Source organism: Engraulis encrasicolus, chromosome 17 (genome assembly GCF_034702125.1).
Source record: "Engraulis encrasicolus isolate BLACKSEA-1 chromosome 17, IST_EnEncr_1.0, whole genome shotgun sequence".
Classification (NCBI taxonomy): Eukaryota; Metazoa; Chordata; class Actinopteri; order Clupeiformes; family Engraulidae; genus Engraulis; species Engraulis encrasicolus.
Window position 1 is genome coordinate 17,514,803 of NC_085873.1, and position 19,831 is coordinate 17,534,633.

A 19,831-nucleotide genomic window follows, 5' to 3' on the forward strand; every position below is an offset into this window, starting at 1 on the left:
TATCGGTTAAAAAATTATTTTAAAAAGCGGTGTTCTATTCATCTTTTCCCTTTATGAACTATTGGCTTGACTGTGATGTGGTGAGCCTTATAATAATAATAACTGTATTTGTATAGGCCTACAATTTCATACAAGGCATGCAGCTCAAAGTGCGCAACAGATAGCCTAGATAGGCCTATGTAAATAACAAAAAATAATAAATAATTAAAAAAAGATAGAAGAGGTAGAAAGGTAGAAAAGATAGTAAGAAACAAGAAAGAAGTAGAAGTAGAAAAAAAATAAGATAGAGAAAACAAGACAAGAAAAAAGGTAAGAATGAGTAGACTAATTAAAAGAAGAAAAATGAAATGAAGGAGTTGAATCTTAGGACGTAGGCCTATTCTAAGTTAATAACACTGTTAACAGAAACGTTTCATTTTACCTTTCCATGCATCAATCACTGACTTTTGCGGGGTGGGCATGGGCCGAGCCTTCCCAAAGAGATCTCTCTCCCACTCCTTTCAGTCAGTCACACTCACCACAGACGCTCCGTGGAAACTGGCTGACATCATGATGGATTCCCAAGGAATGGGAGGGCAGCAAGCAGGTTAAGATGCGAGACAGGACCGATATAAACACCAGATTAATTCTGATCATCTTTACAGTCTTTTCGAAGCTATATAGCCTACGAAAAAGTACAAGATGCCTTACGGTACTACTCTGGCACTTGGTAAGTCTCTTCGTGCTATTTTGAACAAAAAATAGATGTGTGTTACTTTTGCGTAAAGGGGTGCCGCTGGCGCTGATGTAGGCGATTTCATGAAGTTTGACTGCTGTGTGAATACGCATACGACAGTTAGCCTACTGTCACAATTTCAGATCTTTTTTTTGGCCAGGGTCTTGTTGTAGCTGTAGCCTATTTGCAGAGAATGAATTATGAATATGGGCTATCTTCAGGCACGAGAGAGATTTTCAATTCAATTATTTAACGGAGTGTGCCAGCTGTTTTGATGAGCACGAATAGGACAGAAAGGCGAACAGTTCGGCTCCAGTTTTAAGGGCTCGTCTCTAAGTAGGCCTATAGGTTAGTCTTTTATGTGTCAGTGAAATTTGACAAGTAGTTTATTCACTGTGTTTTGGTAGCAATCCGCGACGTCGACCTTCACGTCAAGGAAAACAACAAGGCTCATAGTACGGAGGAGATCAGCACCAAACGTCTCATAGTACGCCGTGGCCAGAACTTCCAGCTCACTCTCCACACCAGTCGGCAGTTCAAACCTGATGCGGATGAGCTGTTCTTCACTGTGGAGACAGGTGCGTTTATTTTCTGATCCATCCATCCACTATTAGCTATTCTTTCTTTTTTTTGGGAACTCTGTCATTGTAAAATAAATAATTCACAGTAAATTCGGTTAAGTCAACACTGAAGGAGTTGGATTTGACACTTGTTGTTGGTCTACTCTCAAAGTGTTGAATGAACTGTATAGAGAATTGTATGGTTTGATCTGTAAAGGTCTGAAAGCAGACAGTAGCACAACCATGACGTTTGAGTGTTTACAGTAGTGTTTCTGGCCTGCAGGGACATGGCCATCGGAGGCAAAGGGCACTCGGTGTGTGTTTGGATTGGGGGAGACCAATGCAAAATCTGGCTGGACAGCCCAGGTGCAGGACAGTGACAACTCCTCCGTCACCTTGGCTATCAGCAGTCCAGCCAATGCCTGTGTGGGCCTGCAGACTCTGATCGTGAAGGTGGGCTCACAGAATGCAATCTCCAAACCAGTCGCCAACCTGACGGTTCTCTTCAACCCCTGGTGTACAGGTATGTGAGCCTGTGGCATGTGGAGAACTGAGGAACCTTCTTATATCACATTACACTTGGCGATTTTAGCCAAAGCAACATAGGCCAATATAATAGGTCCACTGTTTAATTTTCATTGACTCTAACTCTTTTGTTTTCTTTCTTTTTACTTTTTTGTGAAGCACATTGAATTGCATCTGTGTATGACATGCGCTACACAAATAAACTTGCCCTGCCTTGCCTTATGGTTATTACAGGGTCCCCTGGGACAATGTGAGGTTGGGCACTTCAGCCATAATCTTGTTAGGGTGGGATTTGAACCAGCTACCCTGTCACTAAACTCCCTAACCATGAGGTCACAGCTGACTATCTGCCTGCTCATTGATATACCTATTTGTGTGTGTGTGTGTGTGTGTGTGTGTGTGTGTGTGTGTGTGTGTGTGTGTGTGTGTGTGTGTGTGTGTGTGTGTGTGTGTGTGTGTGTGCGTAGATGACTCGGTGTACCTCCAGGATGAGGATGAGAGGCAGGAGTATGTGATGAATGAGAACGGCCTCATCTACAGAGGCTCCAGTGATCGCATGGGGCCCATGGATTGGGACTTCGGACAGGTAGGCCTACAGAGATATGCAACAGCACTGTGGTTAAATGACACTAGGTAGACAGATGCTGAGGCACTTAAGGTTGCAATTTTTTTTTACTTTTTTATTTGGCTACAATGCCTCAGGGCGCCCTGAAGAAGTCCATAAGGGTCGAAACGCGTAGGCATTGTAGCCAAATAAAAAAGTTAAAAAAATTGCAACCTTGAGTACCTCAGTATCTGTCTACCTGGACCAAATTTGAGAGCCCCTACACTGATGAGCACCAAGGAAACAAGGTGAAGACCCTGAAGCACTCCAATTACCTGCCAGTGTTAGGTTCCAGTCAGTGGTGTAGTCTACTTTTTTATGGTGGGTATACTGTATATTTCAGCATTTTTTGAAGTGTGTATACTGTATATATTTGTGCTATTCAAAACAATGGATCAATCAATTTTAAGTGGGTATACTGAAATCCCTGAAATTTAGAAGTGGGTATACTCTGTATACCCGCGTTCTACGTAGACTACACCACTGGTTCCAGTAGTTAATCTAGGAGAGCTCGAACATGACTTGCACACCTCTTACGTTGATGCAATAGTACAAGATTTTAGTGCAAATGAAAGGAAAAGAAATGGTGCTATGAGTAAAAAACATTGGGCCAGCTCAAGAGTCACACATGTACCCCTGAGCCATATGGACATGTGTATGTGCTCAGCTGTTGATCAATTTGTGGTGCTTGGATTTTATTCTGAGGTGATGCACCATAGAAGGCTCTGTGTATGAAAACAATATAAGGGTGCTGAAACACATGGGACCGTAACGATTTCCCTGATTCTAGTTGTGATAAAACATTGCAAATATTTGAAAAGGAAAATGACTGATGGAATTTTGAAGGCAGATCCAGCACTATAGGAGAAAGGATTTGAATGACTTCACTAGTTGGCACTCTGAGCTTGGTGTACAATAAAGCATGTTTGCCATATGATAGTTGGCCTCGGTCCAGTGATGCTTTAAGACATGGCTTTATACATTTGTTGTTACCAGTATGGTAATGACCAAGTCGTGGTGCATTACTAAAGGGCCTGTGTTGTGTCATAGTATTGTAGTGCTATAGTAGTTACATTTCAATGACTATTACAGCGTACCTCAGGAGGGGCTATGCGGAGATCATGCAGGATGAGATCCACTGGTGACCCTGTATGTAGAGGGCTGGTACAGTGGTTCACTTCACTCTTCCCTGTTTCTTGCAGTTTGAAGAGGACATGGTTGACATCTGTTTGAAGCTGCTGGACATGAACCCCAAGTGTCTGCGGGACGCTGCTGAAGACGTCTCTGCCCGCTGCAATCCCATCTACGTAGGGAGGGTCATCAGTGCTATGGTATGTACGGCACGCACGCACGCACACGCACGCACACACACACACGCACGCACACACGCTGTACAAACAGACGCGCACACACATGCCGCACAAACGGACACATTCACATACATGCACAAACAGACGCACAGACACACACAAACATGCACAGACACGTGCACGCACACACACGTGCACGCACACACGCACGCACGCACTACATGCAACACACACACACACACACACACACACACACACACACACACACACACACACACACACACACACACACACACACACACACACACACACACACACACACACACACACACAGACTCACACACACACACACAGACTCACATATGCAGACACACTGTGTACCGTACTGTAGAAAATGTAGACATTCTCTCACACACGTACACACATACACACACAAGCACACACTATATTGAAGATATACCTACCAGTAAAAGTCGGGTCTTACAGTCAAAAGAGTGAAAAAAGGTTCAAGGTGCAAAAGTCAAGCACAGTTTTACTGATCTGTAAAAATACCAACTCGTCATGGTGTTTTAACATACTCATATAGGAAGACTTACACTCAGAAAAAAACCTCATCATCTCAACATCTGTGTTTCACAGAGCTCACCACGCCCAGTCATCACAGTTATGCACACAGACACGCACGCACGCACGCACGCAAACATGCACATGCACACACACACTCACACACACACACACACACACACACACACACACTCACACACACACACACACACACTCACACACACACACACACACACACACACACACACACTCACACACACGCGCGCATACATTTCTGGACCTTGGACCTTCATCAACCAAAGCATTTACAATTGCACCATTGACTTTGCTCACCAACCTTGGTCAATTAGCCCATATAGTAGGGGTGCAGGGCTGTGTCCGTGTCTCTTAGTTTGCAGATCTTTTCTTGACATCCCCCACAGATCAACGCTAATGACGACCGCGGTGTGCTGGTTGGCCGCTGGAGTGCTCCGTATTCAGGGGGTGTGGCCCCCACCCAGTGGAGCGGCAGCGTGGACATCCTCCGGCAGTGGTACAAGAAGCGCTGCGCACCCGTCAACTACGGACAGTGCTGGGTGTTCGCCGGGGTGATGTGCACTGGTGAGCTTAAAACAGATAGGCCTACAGATACTGACGAGAACAGTACATACCGATAAAGATACTAACACAGACACGCACACACATAATCAAGATACTGACACAAACACAAACACACGTACACAAACACACACACACACACACACACACATACAATAAAGATTCTAAAATGGACATGCACTCACAGATAGAGACACAGACATGACACGTAGCTCTGCAATAATCATATTTTAAGGGTATTTTAAGGGTATCATGTTTTAGCATATTATCAGCCATAGACATGACTGGGTGTCATTCAAACCTTTCTACACATGTACTACGGCATACTGTTTCGTATGCTAAATTGTCCAGTCCAATACAGTGAGGTGTGTGTGTGTTTGTGTGTGCGTGTGTGCGTGTGTGCGTGTGTGTGTGTGTGTGTGTGTGTGTGTGTGTGTGTGTGTGTGTGTGTGTGTGTGTGTGTGTGTGTGTGTTTTGCGTGTGTGTGTGTGTGAGTGTGTGTGTGTGTACTGTACTTGTACTAGTTATGAGGTGTTTGGGAATCCCGTGCCGTGTGGTCACCAACTTCGATTCGGCCCACGACACGGACAAGAGCCTGACCATTGACTCGTACTACGATGAAAACGGCCTCCGTGCTAAGGACAGCCGCGACAGCGTCTGGTGAGTTTGTGCATACTGTAATGTATTTTATTATTGGAAAATCCTGTCATCTACGTCTGAATTGTTGGCATTCAAATATTTTAGAACATACCTTTTAAACCTATATAAAATGCATTGTACAATGCAATGCAATGCCCAATACAAAAATGTCAATAACCCAAAATGGTTAAAAATGGATACACTTCATTTTGCAATGAAACTCTGTATAATATACAGTATATAAAACATTTTTTTAGCCTTCAGGGACATTGAAGATTGAGACAGGAAAGAGAGAGATGGGGTAGTATTGTACTGTAAAACATTGCAGCAAGATAAATGTAAAAAAGCAAGTTGCACTTGTAAGTTACTAACGGAGGCCAACTAGCAGAGTGTGGTGTGGAACGTTAGTAAACCTCCCTCCCAAAGGCTCATACAGTATCGGTAGTACTTGTAAGTCAACTGTAAGTTAACATGCAAAAACCCAGAGTAAAGTAACGTAAGCCTTGAGTTGAGTCAACTTACAAACTTCAAGCAGCAGTTCAACTTATCTTTCTACGTTTAACTGGCTTGCCATGGTCTATAGGGAAGGACATGAGCCAGTCCGGACTTGTATCTGGGTCCAGAAAGGCATGCAAGGCCTTAGCGTTTTACTAGCCTCGCGAGCCATCCTACGTACTTCCGCCAAAGGATTGGCTCCACTACTGTAGTCTGGCCGTGCTTCTCTGTGGAGTGCTTGGAGCAGTAGAATTTTGATTGCAACGCCCCCCCCAGAAAACAGCCAATAATCGAATACGCCCCCCACGTGGGGACGAAAGGGGGAGAACGCTCGTGACAATGACGTACACATCTGCGCCAGAGCCATTGGTCTGCGCTATGTTGTTGTTGAGTAACTGCCAGCGATTGGGTGAGAGGTGTCCAATAATTTCAAACTATAACTGAGTGCAAACTTCCTGCTTCCTACAATCGCTTCAGAGCAAACAAATGCCAGACCATAAATACGAAATGAAATGGTAGTATTATGGGATGGTCAGGACCAGGCTAGCGTTTTATTCCACTGCCCCGCACATTTTACATTATATTGCAAGATAAAACCTCTGTTGCTAACCTGACAAGCCAAACATCTTTCTGCCTTTGATAAATGACCAGGTGTCGTTTTATCTGTAAAACACCATCATTGGAAGTGGCATTGCCTCATTCAGTATTTATTGTGGAAGCCAAATATAACTATAATCTTATGACTTGTTAAAAGACATATCCTTGAAAATTTAAGATCTTTATCACTTTTCTTTGAAGACCTTGCAGCAAAATTAGCAGAAATCGTCTTGTTTAAATGGCCCGTCGGCACACTCTGTTTCTCAAGATAGCCGCCGTGTTGGAAGATAAAGCATTCATCTTGTCTCTATCTGACGCATACTTGGATGTGAAAATCTTATCTCAAAACATGACCTTATTGTAGCCTGGTACAGATGTATCTAAGCTGTGTGTGTGTGTGTGTGTGTGTGTGTGTGTGTGTGTGTGTGTGTGTGTGTGTGTGTGTGTGTGTGTGTGTGTGTGTGTGTGTGTGTGTGTGTGTGTGTGTGTGTGTGTGTGTGTGTGTGTGTGTGTGTGTGTGTGTAGGAACTTCCATGTATGGGTTGAGGCATGGATGAAGCGTCCAGACCTCTCCAGGGATTCGACATATGACGGCTGGCAGGTGCTGGACCCCACCCCTCAGGAGAAGAGCACAGGTACACACACACACACACACACACACACACAGACACACACACACACACACACACACACACACACACACACACACACACACACACACACACACACACACACACACACACACACACACACACACACACACACACACACACACACACACAAAGAGTTTAGTACTTTTATTTGGATCGCAGCACATTAAAAGTTATACAGACCCAAATTCTGATGGAAATCAGAAATCACAGAGTTGCATAGGTATGATCATGTTGTTATTCAGTCCAATATTTATGGATAAATATGGCATCTCCGTCTCCAAATGGACAAACTGCCTATGATGGCAGAGATGGAACAGTATTTTGCCAGTCTCTTTGCTGTTGTTTTGCGCAGTCCAGACAGTTGCAGTCCTGTTAAGACAAGTTTGTGTACACTCGCCTTCAAAAGTGTACATCTGTGTACATCTGTTTGGAATAACAGCTAATAACCTGACTTTCAATTAATCACTTGGCTTCAGAAGTCACTCATATGAAAGCTACAACCCTCTCGAATGAAAATGAATGTACAAAAATACATTTCATGCACCAAAGAAAGATTGACCCTACGCATGGTGTCATACTTAATCACTGATTCACTCACACCTCTCCAGAAAATCAACTTTGGCCTTAGGTGTATGTTTAGGGTCATTGTAATCATGGAAAGCAACACAATGAAAATCAATGGAGTTCAATGAGAGATGGTGACATATTCGCTATTCGTAGAGCAATACATTTTTAACTTCATGATATAATCAATGATAAAAGCCCCCAGACACCAGCAGCATGCATGCAGCTCCACATAACTCCCGACCTACCAGGTTGGTGGGGGGAGTAATTAACCAGTGGTCTCGCCCATCCTCCTCCATGACTGAGGTACCCTGAGCATGGTTCCGTCCCACCGCACTGCTCCCTTGGGGTGCCATTTGAGGCTGCCCCCTTGCACGGGTGAGGCATAAAATGCAATGCGTTGTGTGCAGTGTGCAGTGAACACGTGTGCTGTGGATTGCTGTGTCACAATGACAATGGGAGTTGGAGTTTCCCAGGTGGGCTTTCAATTTCAAAGCTTCGAGTTGCTCACTGTTCATCCGTCCTCTTGCCTTTAGGAGTGTACTGTTGCGGTCCGTGCCCCGTCAAAGCCATCTTGGAGGGCCACACGGACATGAAGTATGACGCGCCATTCGTCTTCGCGGAGGTGAATGCGGACCAGGTGTCCTGGATTGTGGGGGAGGACGGCTCCGAGCGCAGACTCGACACAGACACCAGGACTGTGGGCAAGAACATCAGCACCAAAGCTGTGGGCAAGAACAGACGCCAGGACCTCACAAACAACTACAAATACAGCGAGGGTGAGCGAATTGGGCACTCAAAGGAATGATACAAACGGGGCATCTTTTTGGGCAATGTTGCTTGGGCAATGACTGGCTTTGAATGACTGGATTGGCTCCTAATTTTCTGATAAAATGGTTGAGGAAAATTCTCTACTCTACATCTAAGTTCTCCTGATATAAATCTTGTAGTGATAAACTAAAATCCAAATAAAAATGTTAAAAATAGAATCGTTGCCCAACAGCGTTTCTCAAAAAGTTGCCTAATGTGTACCGGTATCATCAGCTTTACTGTCAGTGATGGACAACCTGTATGCAGGAGCTACAATCCAGCAGCACATATTCCAAATGACATGGTTTTACCTCTCCAAATGCCCTAACTAGACATGTAAAACCAGTTCAGCCATTAAGACTCAGAGAGAGGAATTTGTATTTAACGATTTAATGTTAACATAGTTGACAATGGAATTGGCATAAGTAGACAGTATTTGGCGTAGGTCCAATCATCAGCCCGGGTCTTGCGCTGGCGGATCCGGTAGAGCCTGCCGTAGCCGTGCAGCAGGAACTGGACCTTTAACCACCCGGACAGGAAGACTGGACCCAACTGGTGGTGGTGGGGATGGAGGAGGAGATTTCGGACCGGCCATGCCTAGGCCAGCAAGAAAGGAGAGTTAGACACGTCGCTATTAAGGAAATGGCAGCCACTGATTGGCTCTGCGAAATGCACAGGTGACCTGAGTCTTCCTGGCAGAACTAACGCAGGCTACATGTCATTTGCAATATGGATGTGGCAGTGAATTGTAGCTTCTGAATCTGAAGGACCATCCATAATGTGCTACTTCACGATATGATATACCCCAAAAATAGCTTACACTTTTTTTGTAAAGCAGCTTTAGAAAGTATATTCATTACATTCACAAAATAAAATCTTTTTGTTGCTTATACGGTATTATCCATGTCAGATGTTATGTGAAATGGCATAACGTCACAATTATATCTCGGCCCGTCCTATCCGGGCCCCGATATAATTGTAATGTTATGCTGTTTCACATGAAATCTGACATGTCACTGATTGTTGAGAATGTGGCATAAACAGGTTTTAATTTTGAAAGAAAAAAAAGTTGTTCAAATCCAGAATATAGAGGTACATTATCATAGACGAAGGTCTTGGCTGTGCAGCAATGTATTGGTAAAAAAAATAAACATGTATACTTACTGTATTAAACTGAAGAATTACTTTAACAGTTCAATTGTAATTGTAGATACCGTACATATTGTAAGCATATTCTGAAAACATGACAAAAACACGTATAACTCCTTCCGGAAAAAAAAACACTTTTTCTGTGTTTTTTTTCTGACCTCTGTCAATTATCAACACCGTCAGGTGTTTCTTTCTGACAGTGGTGACAAAAAAAGCCTCGAAATGCTATAGTATAATTTTGGATCACATTGATAACTAATATATCTTAGAATATTTCATTAGCCAGCAAAATTAAGTCAAATATGGAATAATATGGAATAAAATCTGATGGTGGTGACATCTGATGGTGTTGACAAATAACTACTCTTTTACATAGTTTGTTCACATTAGCCATTTTGTTTTCGCTCTGTTTCTTAGCTGCTTCATACCTCTTCTTAAAAAGTATACAATGTATATTAATTAACATTAATCTAATATAATACTATTATATAACACTGACAGTGTTGACAGGTTATGGTTGGGACAGTACCAGTGTCCAAACAAATTAACAAATTGAAGAGAAAATAGTAAACTTACAGGAGTTTCAGTGATGATGAAGTATACAGTAGACTGAGTAGAGATAAAGGTTTGAAAAGGGGTCCTCAGTAATGACAATGACCTTGTATATACCTGAATGTATAGTCTTCAAAGGGACACTGTGTGAGATTTATAGTTGTTTATTTCCCAAATTCATGCTACCCATTCACTAATGCTACCCTTTTCATTAATACTCCACCACCATGAAATTCTAAGTATTCATTATGACTGCAAAAATTGCACTTTTCATATGTGACAACGGGGATCTTCTCCATGGTTCGCCATTTTGAATTTCCAAAAATAGCCATTTTTAGCTGCAAAAAAGACTGTACTTGGGCCATACTAGAAAATATTAGTTTATTACTCAGTAAACTTTCATGAAAAGATCAAATTTGGCAATTATAGGCAACCCAGTTTCAATGAGCATCATAGTTGCAGTACCTTTTTTGGCCATTTCCTGCACAGTGTACCTTTAAAAATATAAAAAGTCTTGATGAATATGTGGGACACATTATGAGCAATCAGAGAAAATTAGCAAATGTTGTTTTAAACTCACTATGTGCAGTACTGTAGAACCACTTCAATTCATTCTTCCATGTCATGGTGATATTATTCAATTCCATCAGTGATTTTTTCTGTCAAGTGAAATTATGACGTCTGTCCTTAGGACAGCAGTTTTTACACGGTGTGAGCAGGTTTATTATACCCATGAAAACTTAATTGAATAGTAATAAAATGACACATAAATCTTTCAAATAACTGTACATTTGAGAGTCAGTGATGTCAGTGATGTACATGTATTGTAAAGAAATCTTAGATATTACATTTGCAATATTAAGTTATATTTTCAGGAGACCTAGTGAAGTTGGGGTCTGTTGAAAAGGTGAGAAAGGAAATCTTGGTTTGTGTTCATAATACGGCCTTGGAGGATTTACAAACATTTTAAGTGGCCCTTCGAGTGAAAAACGTTGCCCAACACGTATGGATAAAGTGCTGTGTGCTGTTGTTCTTCCTGGTAGGCTCGGAGCGGGAGCGTGACGTGTTTGAGGAGGCCGTGAGGAGAGGAGATATGGAGAGGCCCATCCTCCCATCCTCACTGGAGGAATTGGAGGAACTGGGCAACTTCCCAGAGATCGCCATGAAACTGGCCGAGAAGAAGCAGGCAGCCGTTGGGGAGGACGTGGAGCTAACCCTGGTCCTCCACAGTGAGCACCAGACCTCCCAGGAGCTGAGCGTCAAGGTCAACGCCCAGGCCATGAGGTACACGGGCGTACCCGACAGCCTGGTGTGGAGGCAGGAGAGGGACATCCAGCTGCAGCCCAAGCAAGGTGGGTATACCAGGGCATTATCTGCCTTCGCAAAAGAATTCTCTTTTCTGATTGGCTGATGGGGTGACCATTAATTTTGACCAGTCAAATGTCTATAGGGCGCATATAACTTAGCCGCGCACGGAACCTTCGTTTGGAATGCCGATGGTATTTAAGGGATATCAGAGTAGCGAAGCGGCTATCTTGTTCACTAGATTCTGGTTTGACGGAGGCAACCCCATCTCTGTGCTGCGCACATCTGCTTTTAACATAGCGGGCATACTCGCTTTTGTCGCTCGTACCATTCTTGCTCTGAAAATAGCCCAGCATTGTTTTGTAGCTTTGTCTCTTTTGGTGTGCTCATGCAGTTGCCCTAAACCAGGGGTGGGGAACCTATGTATTGAGGGCCGTTTGCGGCCCTTGAGGCTGTCTTATCCGGCCCCTGATATAATTTCAATGTTGTGCAGTTTCACATGAAATATGAGGTAACACTTTACTTTACGGATCGCTAATAAGGTGGTAATTTCATGTTAATTTCATAGCTATTTCATAGTTATTTCAGGGTAATAACTGTTTGTTTTTAGTAACAACAGCAAAATAACCATACAGTTTCCAGTGCATTGTGGTGACACCCTGATGACTCGCAGCACGGTGACACTTTGTTGACACACACACACACACACACACACACACACACACACACACACACACACACACACACACACACACACACACACACACACACACACACACACACACACACACACACACACACACACACACACACACACACACACACACACACACACACACACACACAATGCACTGGAAACTGTATGGTTATTTTGCTGTTGTTACTAAAAACAAACAGTTATTACCCTGAAATAGCTATGAAATAACTATGAAATTAACACGAAATTACCACCTTATTAGCGATCCGTAAAGTAAAGTGTAACCAAATATTACATGTTTTCTGAAATATGCAATACAATCAAGTTATATTTTCAGGAGACCTAGTGAAGGTGGGGCCTATTGGCCATCCTCAACATAGGCCTAAAGTGCAGGGAGAAATCCTGGCTTGTGTTCATAGTACAGTATGGCCCTTGGAGGACTTTATAAAATTTGAAGTGGCCCTCTAATGAAAACTGTTCCCCACCCCTGCTCTGAACTCAGGAAGTGGAAGTATACTCAGAGCTTGTATACTCCGTATACTCAGCACACATAGTGTTTCTTCAGTGTTTAAAAGCGCCCACAAGGCCCAAAAGTTCACAAATGGGTGCTTGAAGAAAGTGCTGCCGTGAGCGGTGCTATTTGTATTTTGGTACGATATTACTGTATATTTTCTCCTCCACTATGCATTTTTTGGCCGGTGCAACTATACTGAGGTTCCATTTATAGTCCTGTCATATAGAGTATGCTCTAATGTGTTGTAATGTGCACATGGGATGATCATCATGATGGGGTTTGTGTGGATGTGTGTTTACAGACTTGGAGATTTCTATCCAGATCCCGTATTCAGCATATGGATCCAAAATGTTGGGCAATAACAGTATGAAGGTGTCTGCCCTGGTGTTTAGTAAGCAGGACCTCTGGGAGAGCTACCTAGCTGAGAAGAACATCGTACTGGAGGACCCAACACTCATCATCAAGGTTGGTACACACTCGCAAACTGAAGTGGGCACAACTAGCACACACAGAGACGGGTATGGGAACCATTCCCCAAAACGGCAAGCTTAGAATGAGTCCGTTCAGATTGGCCTGGCTATGGAATTATCAAAGCTTACTGCTGCAGCTTTATGAAATATTTAAATATTAGACAGCGTTACGTTAAGTGTTGGCAGGCCCAGCTATTCACACTACGGACACTTTAAGGTCAATTATGCCCCCTTTGACACTTGATTTGTACTTTGACACCAGAGACGTCTAATAAGAGAGTTATGTCATTCCATAGACCTCAATGGTCAATTTTTTCCACAGCAATTGGCAGCTCTCATGGAGCCTCACGGAGCCTTTTACATGTAAATCGCCATCGACCATAGTTCCACTAGAGGTAGTTACTTAGTTCCAGGAGGTGGCCATAGAACACAGAAAGTGTGGTAAAGTAAATGTAATTTGTTTCTACTTAATCTTTGTTTGTTTGTAATGGTTCTGTGTTAGTCTCCAGTGAACCGAAAGTTGCTGTCTAGAAATATTTTAATCTACGTGAATCACATCACCAACCGACTTCCGGGTCCCCAGATGTCACAACTCTCTTATTAGACGGCTCTGTTTGACACTACATTTAGTACTGCCAGTGAGAGAAAACTGTAAATTTACTGTAACATACTGTATTGATCCCAGTTGTATTGCGAATAGCAAGGCAGTCAAAGCAATCCATTCATGACATGACATGCAACAGAGTCCATAATTTTCAGCCAGGAACTCGACCATTTGGAATATTGACCATGACTGTCCTGTGTTTGAATGCAAAGACAATGCATTTACTAATATGGGTGATAATGATACAGGAAAACACAGCTTAATGATGAACGTGTGTTTGAACTTCTTAGGCGCCAAGCACGTGCCATCAGTACATGGAGATGACTGTGGAGTTGATGTTCCACAACCCCCTGGACAGCCCTCTCAGGCACGGCCTCCTTAGGCTTTCAGGCAGTGGGCTAGTGAGAGACACCATGCTGATCAGGTGAGACTGACACACACACACACACACACACACACACACACACACACACACACACACACACACACACACACACACACACACACACACACACACACACACACACACACACACACACACACACACACACACACACACACACACACAGGAGTAAAAAAGTTAAAGGTTAAAGATCCAGTACATGCCTCCTATCTAACCTACCTCCCTCCTCCGTATGGACAGAATGCTGAAGAAGCATTGCTAAGCAACGGCGAAGTTATTTGAACTTTATTGTAACAGCCATCCCCAGCTACAGATGAGACCCAGCCCGATCCAGCCCAGCTCACACAGAGGACAATGTTCCTGTTCTTACATAATACACTTACTGACCTATTCAGGGATGCCGACAGGGGTGCAAAGGGGTCAGTTGTCCCAGTCTTTTTAAGCACTTTTCTAACCTTTTAGAAATATTGTATTATTTATTGCTTCAATGGACAAGGAATGCTCAATTTCTCTATAGTTGACAAATAATAAAGACAAATAAATGACAAATAAAAGATAGTCTATTCAATCACTAAGACACGGACTCCTGGACACGGATGTTAAGGACACGAAATCCGTGTCCAGGAGCACGGATTTTGCCAAAATTCCGTGCTCCTGGACACGGAATTGTTTTCCGTGCTCCTGGACACGGATTTTTTTTCCGTGATGGACACACAGAAGTGCTCTCTCTATACTCCCACAGCTCTATGTTTCCACAGTCTTTGACCTCAGTCAAATATTTTTTCTAAAAAAAAAACATTTCTTACTGACAGGTTAGGGTTAGGGATTGTTTTGGTCTGGGCACAGCTAGTATTCTTTCATTCATTATATGAATTTTATAGCCTATCAACCAACTGGAAAAGGTATTTCTCAAAAATATGTCTTTAATGACAGGTTGAGGTTAGGGAATGTTTTGGTCAGGGCACAACTTAAATTGCTATAGCATTATTTTACTTAGGATTAGCATTTGGTTTGTATTTTCTAATGATAGAGTTAACACAGGAATACAGAAAGCACTTCCGTGTGCCCATCACGGAAAACAATTCTGTGTCCAGGAGCACGGAAAACAATTTTGGCAAAATCCGTGCTCCTGGACACGGATTTTGTGTCCTTACCATCCGTGTCCAGGAGCACAGAATTTTTGGAGATCAGGCTGATTCAATTCAAGTCAATTCAATTCTATTCTATTCAACTATGGTAGACTACTAGCACCTTATCTAGAGGGCTGGTGAGGTTTTAGAACAGGGGGAATATAATATGGTATTCCATAGGTGCTCCATAAATATCCTTCTTTAAAGAGTGTTTACGAGGTCCGTTACCAAGTAGGGAGGGGAAACACTCGTAACATTTCTGTACATTTGATCCTTTTAAAGCTGAAACTGATACGAACAGGCAGTGGAATGCCCATAACTTAACTGAGATGATTGTATGTATGTGTATATATGATAGCCAGGGGCGGAGTGGCCCACCTTTTCCCACCGGGAGAATTTTCCCCTTGGCGGCCCTTTTAAAAAAAAAACAAAAAAAACTAAGCGAACATGGTTTCCTAACCAAAAAGACAAAAGCCACGAAATCTGCAGTCGTACTACATGTGGACATTAGTGTTGTCAAAATATCAACCTGAAGTGGAGAATTGTAGCCTACACCTTGATGAAATGCACAGCTAGTGGTGTAGTCTACGTAAAACACAGGTATACACAGCCATTTCAAAATTTCAGGGATTACAGTATAGGCTACCCACTTAAAATTGATTGATCCATTATTTAGAATAGCACAAATATGTACAGTATACCCACATCAAAAATGCTGAAATTTATACCCACTTCAAAAAGTAGGCCTAACATAGGGTGACCAGATTTTTGTAGTCCAAAACTGGGACACTTCATGCGTGACTGAAGGACAATATTTGGCGGGCGGGTCTGGGGGTCCTCCCCCAGGAAAATTTGTATTTTTTAGATGCAATTTCCTGCATTCTAAGCAATTTTAGAGGTCGGAATGACAAATTGCAACTGACTCCTTCAGACTTTCTATACAAGCGCTGGCTGCCATTAATTGTGGCAGGTAAACATGTAATCTTTTCCAAATATTTACCATGATAAACATGGCGTAATGTAGTGGATGGCCAAAACCGGGACATATTTGTGTCCCGAGAGAGTTAGCTCGGGACATGGGACACACAACTCCAAACCGGGACTGTCCCGGTCAAACCGGGACGTCTGGTCAGCCTACCTAGACTACACCACTGGAGCCATCATCACAGTCCAAAGCATTCATAGGCCTAGGTTAGGCTACATCACGCTACTGTTCCATGCAAATGTGCACTCCACTGTCATTTTGACAGTTTGAAATTGAAATATCGTTTAAGGAAGACAGGATGAGCATGGGCACAAAGTTTTGGGTGTGGGGATTTTTAGAAGAGTAGGCTTACAAAATATAGTATAGTAGCCTATAGCTTACAAAAAGTCTGTCTACATTGTGCAATAAACCCACCATGCAGCAAATAAGCCAAACTTAGCTACTTCAAACCACAACCATAAGTCAACAAAATGTATAACCAAACGGTGTAGGCCTACCTTAAAACGCTGTCTTCTCGCAGCAAATGTCTTTGTTTCTTGCAATCACTCTACTTTAATCCACAGCTTATTAGCCTACACACCCAGCACTGGTCACTTGTGTGGTAATTATTTTGTTCCATTTCTTCAGACATAGGCTACATCCTAAATGTACCACATATAAATATATGTATGATAATCATATTATTTCGACTATAAGGACATATACTGGTAGGTCTAACAAATCAAAACAAAACCAATTGCTTCTGTTAGGTGCAGTTATCTTGCTTCTGTTAGGTGCAGTTATCTTCCTTACCACTTGGTGGAGTCTGCTCGTAACCCAAGTCAATAACCACAGAGCAAGTGAATCAGGACTGGAAAGACTGTTAACTGTAACAGTCGTGTGGAAATCGGAAAATAAATCATAATTTATTCATATTTCCATCCTTTGGTAACCAATATACATATCACAGGTTCTTCAAATACTGAAAACGAAACTGTGTTACTAAGATCTTGTAAACTTCCGCGATCTACGGTGTATGAAAATTATCAGTAGAGAAGGGGTGTGGCCAATTTACTGTTTGACACCGTCAGTGAGGTATTGCCGTCTGGTATACGGTATAAATACTGGCTAGTCAGCTTACTTTCTGAATAGGGAAGTGGAAAGTGGGAAGTCAGTGCTAACTAGTATCATCCTTGAATTTCAGGGCCGGTTGGGAGCGTAGGGTGGCCGCATTATTACATTTCACGGCCGCGGCCCACCGGGACAAGTCCCCGATCTCCCGACGGCCACTCCGCGCCTGATGATAGCACTAATCACTTTGTCCCCAAAACACACACACACACACACACACACACACACACACACACACACACACACACACACACACTATACAGGTGGGCAGTTGTAATTTCATTGCATGTCAGTCCTACTTGTCATAGTATTGCACATGTTGCAAATAAAATCCAAAATCCTTGTACTGCACTACATTTATCTAACCCTTTTTTCCAAAGCAAATGACACAACACTGGTCACTACATCTGTCAGAGCTGGGCAATATGACGACATATATCGTTATCGTTATTGAAAACTCTCTATCATGCCCTTTCTCCTCTACCGTTCCTATCGTACTAAACTATTTTTATTCAGTATTACAGCTAATAGTGTCTAGAAAAGCGCTATACAAAACTGATGTACTATTATTATTATTATTAATACGTAATTTAATATATAGTAAAAAAAATTGTTGTCACTACGCACACTCTAAGTTCGTATAACTGTAAAAAGAATAAAAAGATTCATTTTAAAGACCTGTGGTTTTACGACACAACACAGTAAAGAAAAAATAAAGAGAATAACTGAAAACATAAGTAATTGTGGTATATTGTGATATATATCGTTATCATCCTATAAAATGATTCATATCTTGATATACTGTATATATTGTTCCATATCGGCCCTAACATCGTGTTAACAGCACTAACATCTGTATTGTGTTTGTTTGTGTTTGCCAGTGTCCCCCACCTGCCGGCCGATCACCGGGTTCGTCTGCAGATCCCCATCTCCCCGTACAGAGTGGGCAAGCACAAACTGGTGGCCAACTTCGACTGCAGCGCCCTCAGAGACATCAAGGCCTGCTGTGACATAGAGGTCCTTCCTCATCTAGTCTTGAATGGAAACGGCTTCCACTGAGCCCAGCATAACCAACCATCTACCATGCACTAGCACAAACACACACACTCACACTTTTGAGATCTGGGGAATAGTCCTCAGCCGAAATAAATACAGTAGGTTCCTGTGCACCAGATTTTTGTTACCAGTGCTACAAAGTATGTAATCAGTTGATGTTAATGCTTATTGTCAATATAGTGTATAGCAGGGGTGGGCAAATATTTTGGTCTAAGGGCCACATTGGGTTTAGTATGGTGACCATAGGGCCACAGATGTCTTGCAGACTTGCATATGTGAATAGTAATAACAATGATAAATAATAATAAAAAATACATTATGTATGCCATAGCTTTTTTGCCATCATTGCTGCACATCATAATGAAATGAACTTAGATGAATAGCAGTAGCCTATAAACTTGGTTAACTTTAATCAGCCATGTCACCCTGTTTTAACCCATTGATGCCTGATGTTGCGTTGCCCTATGGGGCGCCGTTTGTAAAGCTGACTGTGCTGAAAATTTCAGCAACATTTTGTCACATTTAGCTTAAAACAGTGTTATAAAAATGGTGTGAATTTTTCAGACTCCCCTTTTTACACATTTAGAACAATAAATGTTAAATCTAAATAATGTATCCAAATGTTAAATATAAATGTAAATAATATATAAAAATGTTAAATCTAAATGTCAAATCTAAATAATAAATCTAAATCTAAATATTAAATATAAATCTTAAATCTAAATGTTAAATATAAATCTAAATTTTAAATCTAAATATTAAATCTAAATGTTTAATCTAAATGCTAAATCTAAATCTAAATGTTAAATCTAAAAGTTATACCTAAATGTTAAATCTAAATGTTAAATCTTAATGTTGAATCTAAATCTAAATCTAAATAATAGGCCTATAGTATCTAAATGTTATATCTAAATGTCAAATCTAAATAATAAATCTAAATGTTGAATATAAACTTAAATCTAAAAGTGAAATCTAAATCTAAATATTAATTCTAAACCTAAATGTTAAATCTACATCTTACATCTAAATATTTAGATTTAGATTTAACATTTAGATTTAACATTTAGATAAGTTAAGTTACAAACACAAAAATGTTTAATCTAAATGTTAAATCTAAATGTTAAATCTAAATCTAAATATTTATATTTAACATTTAGATTTGACATTTAGATTTAACATTTAGATTTAAATTCCACATTTAGATTTAAGTTTATATTTAACAT

At 41.7% G+C, this 19,831-nt stretch overlaps 1 protein-coding gene across 1 annotated transcript; it reads left to right on the plus strand.

Moving 5' to 3' along the window:
• The first annotated feature begins 681 nt into the window (after positions 1 to 681).
• Positions 682 to 19,063, plus strand: tgm8 (transglutaminase 8). Its single transcript, XM_063221480.1, has 13 exons — positions 682 to 709; positions 1,123 to 1,293; positions 1,559 to 1,798; positions 2,268 to 2,386; positions 3,607 to 3,735; positions 4,701 to 4,878; positions 5,400 to 5,535; positions 7,132 to 7,241; positions 8,360 to 8,602; positions 11,378 to 11,686; positions 13,152 to 13,315; positions 14,215 to 14,348; positions 18,434 to 19,063. Exons 1-13 carry the CDS (start codon positions 682 to 684, stop codon positions 18,609 to 18,611), a joined length of 2,139 nt encoding a protein of 712 aa, XP_063077550.1. The 3' UTR covers positions 18,612 to 19,063.
• Positions 19,064 to 19,831: the final 768 nt, after the last annotated feature.

What these genes read in the sequence shown, in the direction of transcription:
- tgm8 (XM_063221480.1), top strand. Translation starts at nt 682, where the DNA reads ATGCCTTACGGTACTACTCTGGCACTTG. An exon ending in CTTCAACCCCTGGTGTACAG is followed by an intron (nt 1,799 to 2,267) that starts GTATGTGAGCCT and finishes GTGTGTGCGTAG; the next exon opens with ATGACTCGGTGTACCTCCAG. An exon ending in ACCCAACACTCATCATCAAG is followed by an intron (nt 13,316 to 14,214) that starts GTTGGTACACAC and finishes TGAACTTCTTAG; the next exon opens with GCGCCAAGCACGTGCCATCA.